The 7,114-nt window shown below is 43.0% G+C and overlaps 1 protein-coding gene across 1 annotated transcript; it reads left to right on the forward strand.

Moving 5' to 3' along the window:
- Nucleotides 1-557: 557 nt before the first annotated feature.
- On the forward strand, nt 558-2,024 carry LOC107779308 (uncharacterized). Its single transcript, XM_075232333.1, has 2 exons — nt 558-1,673; nt 1,941-2,024. Exons 1-2 carry the CDS (start codon nt 558-560, stop codon nt 2,022-2,024), a joined length of 1,200 nt encoding a protein of 399 aa, XP_075088434.1.
- Nucleotides 2,025-7,114: the final 5,090 nt, after the last annotated feature.

Genomic DNA, 7,114 nt, shown 5'->3' on the forward strand with positions numbered 1-7,114 from the left:
CAAGGGTGACACAAATACTTGACAAAATGGCAAAGCATAATCAAGCATGGCACTCTTAGGATACTACAGGTGGAATTACATATGGTTCTCCTTCCTTGAGCAACATGATCAAGTAAAACCAAGAGAGAGATCAAGTGATTGTAGGGCTTGCTACAAATGTTAATGTATTGACAAAGATGTTCACTGAGAGCCAAACAAAGAAGGTAAATGTGGTTGAGGATGTGCAACCCGTATCCAATGAGGATTTTGAGGAAGCAAATTATGTCAACAACTCTCTAGGAGGGTACCAAAGGCAACAATACCAAGGTAAAGGACAACAAAACCAATGGAGGCCAAACCCACAAAGGCAAGGCCACCAACAATGGTGAAATGACCAAGGTGGCTCAAACCAAGGAAATTGGAACAATAATAACAACTTCTCAAACCGGAGTTCAAACCCTTATGTTCCCCCAAAGGGTCAATATTCAAATCAAGGTTCCTCAAGCGAGTCTAAGTTGGAAAGTATGCTTGAACGGGTATTGCAAAATCAAGAAAAATCCGACACTTCTATGAGGAACATGAACGATCTTGTTGGCTCTCATACCGCATCGATTCAAAAATTGGAGATGCAAATGAGAGACCCCTCTAGGGAGCAAAATCCAAAGCAAATGGGAACACTCCATAGTGACACAATTGCGAACCAAAAGGGTAGTGGGAGTGGCCGAACTTGTCATGTCATGGTAATTACTAATAGGAGTGGGAAGGTACTACAAGGAGAGGGTGAACAAGTGGTTGAGAAAGAAGAGTTCGAGAAAGAGGTTGGGGTTGAAGAGCCAAGTGTTGTCGAAATTGAGAAAATTTCAGAAAATGCGCAAGTGCAAGAAGAGAATCGGGAAACGGTAAAGGAAAAGGTAAAAGAGACACCAAAAACTCTTCCACCTATTCCTAGACCTCCTCCTCCATTCCCTCAAAGACTCGCTAGGAAGGTTGATGATAGAAAACTCAAGAAGTTCTACGACATTCTCAAGCAATTATCGGTGAATATCCCATTTGTGGAAGCATTTCAAGAGATGCCGGGTTTTGCTAAGTATTTGAAAGATTTGATCACCAAGAATAAAACCACCAAATATGAAGTGGTGAATGTGACACACTGGGTTATTTCCATCATTGCAACATCACCCGTTCAAAAGAAAGAGGACCCGGGAGCTTTTACCATTCCTTGTACCATCGGGGTACATGATTTTGCAAGAACTCTTTGTGATAATGGAGCGAGCATCAACTTTATGCCTCTTTCCATTTACAAGAAAGTAGGATTATGCATGCCAAGGCCCACAAGTATGATATTGCAAATGGTCGATCGTTCCATCAAACGCCCGGTGGGAATTGTTGATGATGTACTTGTGAAGGTGGGAAAATTTCATTTACATGCCGACTTCGTAATCCTTGATTGTGCAGTTGACAAAGACATCCCTATCATCTTGGGGAGACCATTACTTGCCACGGGAAGAGCACTCATGGATTCAGAACGGAATGAGATTAAATTTTGTGTGAATGATGAAGAGGTTACATTCCAAGAAAGCAAGGGTATGAAACTACCGCATGAGTATGAAAGCATCTTGGTGATCGATGTTGTTGATGAAGTAGAGGATGCAGTTGAAATGAAAATGGAAGAACAATTCCTCGGCGAAGCATTGGTAGCTATCTTGGTTAACTTTGATGGTGAGGATATGGAGGGATAATTGGAATCGGTAAATGCATTGGAGGGGCTTGGTTCTTACACTTATGTGCCAGAAAAGCTCTCTCTCGACTTGGAGAATAGAGCCACACCTCCCGCAAAGCCATCTATTATTGAGCTACCACAACTAGAGCTCAAACCACTTGCACCGCACTTGAGGTATAAATTTCTTGGCTCAAATGATACTTTATCGGTAATTGTTTCTTCTTTGTTGAATGATGTGCAGGTAGAACGGTTGTTGGAAGTCTTGAAGGAGCATAGGCAAGCCATTGGATGGACAATTGCGGACATCCGTGGGATTCTCGCGTGAATTTGTAAATACAAGATCCAACTAGAGAGCGAGAAAAAACCAAGTGTGGAACATCAACGACGGTTGAACCCATCAATGCAAGATGTGGTAAAGAAGGAGATAATCAAGTGGTTGGATGACGGGGTAGTCTACCCCATTTCCGATAGTTCTTGGGTAAGCCCGGTGCAACGTGTGCCGAAAAAGGGAGGCATGACCATGATCGAAAATGAGAAAAATGAGCTCATCCCAACAAGAACGGTGACCAGATGGAGGGTATGCATGGATTATCGGAAGCTTAACAGTGCCACATGCAAAGACCATTTCCCTATGCCTTTTATTGATCAAATGGTTGATCGGCTAGAGGGAAGGTGATTTTATTGCTTCCTTGATGGCTATTTTGGCTACAACCAAATCAACATAGCCTTGGAGGATCAAGAGAAAATGACTTTCACTTGCCCGTATGGAACTTTTGCCTTTAGCCGGATGACATTTGGTTTGTGCAATGATCTGACCGCATTTCAAAGATGCATGATGTCCATTTTCTCCGACATGGTAGAGGACTTTCTAGAAGTCTTCATGGATGACTTCTCGATAGTTGGTGATTCTTTTGAGAATTGTCTTCACAATCTTAGACAAGTGCTTAAGAGATGTGAAAAGACCAACCTTGTGCTCAATTGGGAGAAATGTCACATCATGGTGGACGAAGGCATTGTGTTGGGGCATAAAATTTCAAAGCATGGCATAGAGGTCGATAGGGCAAAGATCGATATTATTTCTAAGCTTCCTCCACCTACTTCCGTGAAAGGCGTTTGAAGTTTCTTGGGGCATGCTGGGTTCTATAGGCGCTTCATCAAGGATTTTTCCAAAATTGCAAACCCTATGTGCAAACTCCTTGAGAAGGATGCCAAGTTTGTGTTTGATGAGAAATGTCTCAAAGCCTTTGAGGAATTTAAGCAAAGGCTCACCACGATAACTATTATTGTCACACCCGATTGGTCTCTTCCTTTGGAGCTCATGTGTGACGCCAGTGGTGTAGCTATTGGAGCAATGCTTGGCCAACGTCACAACAAAGTTCTCCACCCGGTCTACTATGCAAGCAAAACACTCAATGGGGCACAAATTAATTACACGGTAACGGAGCAAGAACTTCTTGCCATTGTCTATGCCTTTGAGAAGTTCCGGGCTTATTTGTTGGGATCCAAGGTGATAGTGTACACTGATCATGCAGCTCTTCGCTACCTCATGTCAAAGAAGGATGCAAAGCCTCGGTTGATTCGATGGGTCTTGCTGTTGTAAGAATTTGACTTCGAAGTCAAGAATCGCAAGGGAACTCAAAATCAAGTGGCGGATCATTTGTCAAGGCTTGAGGAGGCAGAGAGACCAAAAGGAGATCTTGAAATCAACGATGCATTCCCGGATAAACACATATTGGCAATATCTAGAACTTTTGCTCCTTGGTATGCCAATGTTGCTAACTATCTAGTTAGTGACCTTATCCCGGATGGATTGGAATCCTATCAAAAGAAGAAGTTTTTGAGAGACTACCGGCAATACTATTGGGAGCAGCCATTCTTGTTCCGTGTTTGTGCTCACAATATTATCATAAGGTGTGTTCCAGATGAAGAGATTATGCCAATTCTAAAGGCATGCCACGACTCACCGGTTGGGGGTCATCCTGGAGGAAATCGAACAGCGACTAAGGTTCTTGAATGTGGTTACTATTGGACTTCAATCTATCATGATGCCATCAAATGGTCAAGGCTTGTGACAAATGTCAACGACAAGGTTCAATCTCCAAGAGGTATGAAATGCCAATGCACTTTGTGATGGAGATAGAGATCTTCGACGTGTGGGGAATTGATTTCATGGGGCCCTTTGTAAGTTCTTGCGGGATGAAATATATTTTGGTGGTTGTGGACTATGTGTCCAAATGGGTTGAAGTGATTGCCTTACCAAACAAAGAGGCAAGGAGTGTGACCACATTCTTGAAGAAAAACATTTTCACTCGGTTTGGCACTCCTAGAGCCATTCTTAGTGATGGTGGGTCTCATTTCTATACGAAGGCTTTCGCGGGGCTACTTGAGAAATATGGTGTCAAGCACAAGGTAGCCACACCTTATCATCCACAATCAAGTGGTCAAGTTGAGCTTTTCAACCAGGAGATCAAGAGTATTCTAGCAAAGACTGTTAATGCAAACAGCACCGACTGGTCAAGGAAGCTAGATGATGCATTGTGGGCGTACCGCACGACATACAAGACTCCTATTGGTACTTCTCCTTATCGGCTGGTCTTCGGAAAAGCTTGTCATCTATCCGTGAAATTGGAGCAGAAGGCCATGTGGGCGTTAAAAAGGTTGAACTTGGACTGGGCTGAAGCTGCAAATTTGAGATTAACACAACTCAATGAAATTAAGGAATTCCGTTTCCATGCTTATGAAAGTGCAGCGGTGTACAAAGAAAGGATGAAGTTCGTCCATGACAAGAAGATCTTGAAAATAGAGTTCAAGTCGGGTGAACTCAAATTGTTTTCGAGCAAGCTAAAATCAAAATGGTCCGGTCCATTAAAAGTGGTCACTGTCTCTCCTTTTGGAGCTGTGGAACTAGCATCGGAAGATGGGCTCCAGACATTCAAAGTAAATGGCCAATGATTCAAACACTACTTTGGCAGATATGGAGAAAAACATTTGGTGGAGCAACTGGCTCTCAAAGATGGTCCGTGCCCGACCATTGAGTGAATCCAAAGGAACACCAACTTCATCGGTCCGCGACGTTAAATCAAGTACTTCATGGGAGGCAACCCATGTGTGGTAACACCCTTTTTGTTCTTTAAAGTTTTTAATTTTCAATAGATAGATTTACTGGATGAATTTAAAATGTGTGTTAGAGTGCAGGGGATTTAAAATATCATAACACTGGGTAGGAATGCATAAGAAAGGGAAGAAAAACCATTGTGTGAAATTTGCGGCAAAGATGCGGTCGCATTTTCACTATGCGGACCTCATTTTGGTCGCAAACCAAAATAGTGAGTTTGGCTAAAATAGGTGGTCAGAATGCGACAAGGTGGTGCACTTTGCGGACCGCATTTCAACTATGTGATCGCATTGTGCACCGCATTGTCACCCTTCAGCAAGTTAATTGAATCCACCGCATAACACTTATGCGGTCGCATAGTGCGTTATGCAGTGACTTTCCAACCTCAAAGTGGTTAGGTAAGTCGTCGCATTCTCTCATCTCTCACACATTCAAAACAAAACAAAAAAAATATTTTTCTAACAGAAGAAAACCAAAAAAAAAGAGGCAAACACAAACCGAAAAAGGGGAAAAATGACTAATGATCGAGTCTGACAAAGGATTAATACCCATTCGTAATCTCCATAGGGCCTGTACTCATCTTCATTGGTATCTATGCTTGCTCTAATTCTATAGTTCCAATTTCACGTCTGTCTCTTCTGTGTTTTTATTTATTTTTGTTCTGCATTTTTGGTTGTGTTGTTTTTTGTAGTTGTTTGTACATATTGTGGTCGATTCTGGGTAGAAAATGTAATTGGGGTGTTGGGTATCAAGAAATAGGGCCGCCATTGTTAAGGATTAGGTTGAATTGATTGGGACGATGTACTATGCGGCTCGCGAAACCCAAATGCGGTTCGTATTTTTGTCGCATATTGGAACCTAGGTTGGCTAAGGCAGATGACAAAATGCGGCAAGTTTGCAATCGCATAGTTAATAAACTCAATGCATACTGAGTCAGTGCACCCAGTTTCTCAGCATGATTTTTGCGATCATTTTGCGATCGCATTTCCTACTTTGCGGTGGGATTTGCGATCACATGTTAGGTTTTGGTTTTCTATGGAATCAGGTTTTCAATGGTTATGCGGTCCACATAGTGGTTATGCGATCGCGTAACCCATCAAATATTTGTATCATTTCCAAAGCTGCAAGTTTGCGACAGGTTTGTGGTCCGCATAGTGGTTATGCGATCGCTTACAACAGCTTCAGTTGATGGTTGAGAAGGTAAAGCGTTGTGAGGTTAGTGGTTTGCCTACGCTCAGGGAGGAGGTTGCTTCTATGAAGACCGAGCTCCACAAGATGCAGACTTTGGAGTTTGATCTATCATCCCTCCTGCCCAAGGATGGTGAGCAGGGAGCACGCACAGCAGCACTAGACTTGGGTCTTGATTTCACTACCCTAATGGCAGACATTGCGCCTCAGACAGCTAGGACTCTCCAGCCTCCAACTCCTATGGTACGTATTGATATTCCTTATGCGGAGGTTTCCGGACGATCTACTGAGTCCGAGGAGGAGGTGGCAGATGAGGGCATAGATGAGGAGAGTTCATGGTCTTCAGATGATGATGGCCCTCAGAAGAAGGGTAAGAAGATTGCTGCTCCTACAGTTGATGAAGTGGAGCAAGCAAAACTTCAGGTAGCGATCCAACATTCGCTAGTAGATTTGGCCACCCCTGTAGATCCTTCGGCCACTCAACCATCAGTGGGCGAGGCTAGCAGCTCACAGGCCCCAGCTCCAGTTATGGACCAGCTAGAGATCCCTCCTCCATCAGTGGAGGTCACTCCTCAGGCCGAGCTCTCATCGGCCCTAGCTTCAGCATCAGAGGGTGACCTCACCATCACTCAACCAGCTGCCGACTCCCATACCGCTTAGTGCGCCTCAGGGAGCCCCTTAAACTCTACTCTATGTCCTTATGCATTGCGGACAATGTATGCCTTTTAGTTGGGGTGGTAGCCTTGTTTATACTTTTGTGACATTAGGAACTGTTGTACATATTTGTGCCTTTATGTTATAAACAAACTTATGTACTCATGTGTATTTTGTGATTCTATATATGTTAGTGTTTTGTGATTTCCGTACATAAGTTATGTTGTGTAGTTCGTAATTTGTATATATTAGTGCTTTGTGATCTCCGTACATAAAGTATGTTATCCTTGTGCAAAAAGAACAACAAAAAGAAGTAGATAGTTGTCCATCTTTAGTAATTAGCAATGAGTTTCCCTTGGTTTTTCTTTGCCAGGTTCTTTTCCAAGGGTGTAATAGTAGAACCAGGAAAGTAGAATGAAACATATTGACCGGTTTGGTATAGATGTCTAGTCTTAAGC

The sequence above is a fragment of the Nicotiana tabacum genome, chromosome 16 (assembly GCF_000715075.1).
Source record: "Nicotiana tabacum cultivar K326 chromosome 16, ASM71507v2, whole genome shotgun sequence".
Classification (NCBI taxonomy): domain Eukaryota; kingdom Viridiplantae; phylum Streptophyta; class Magnoliopsida; order Solanales; family Solanaceae; genus Nicotiana; species Nicotiana tabacum.

Bases quoted from the DNA above. Each gene is read 5' to 3' on its own strand.
- LOC107779308 (XM_075232333.1), top strand. From the start codon at position 558: ATGAACGATCTTGTTGGCTCTCATACCGCATCGATTCAAAAATTGGAG. The intron at 1,674-1,940 runs GTAGCTATCTTG...AATGATGTGCAG, and splicing joins AATTCCTCGGCGAAGCATTG to GTAGAACGGTTGTTGGAAGT.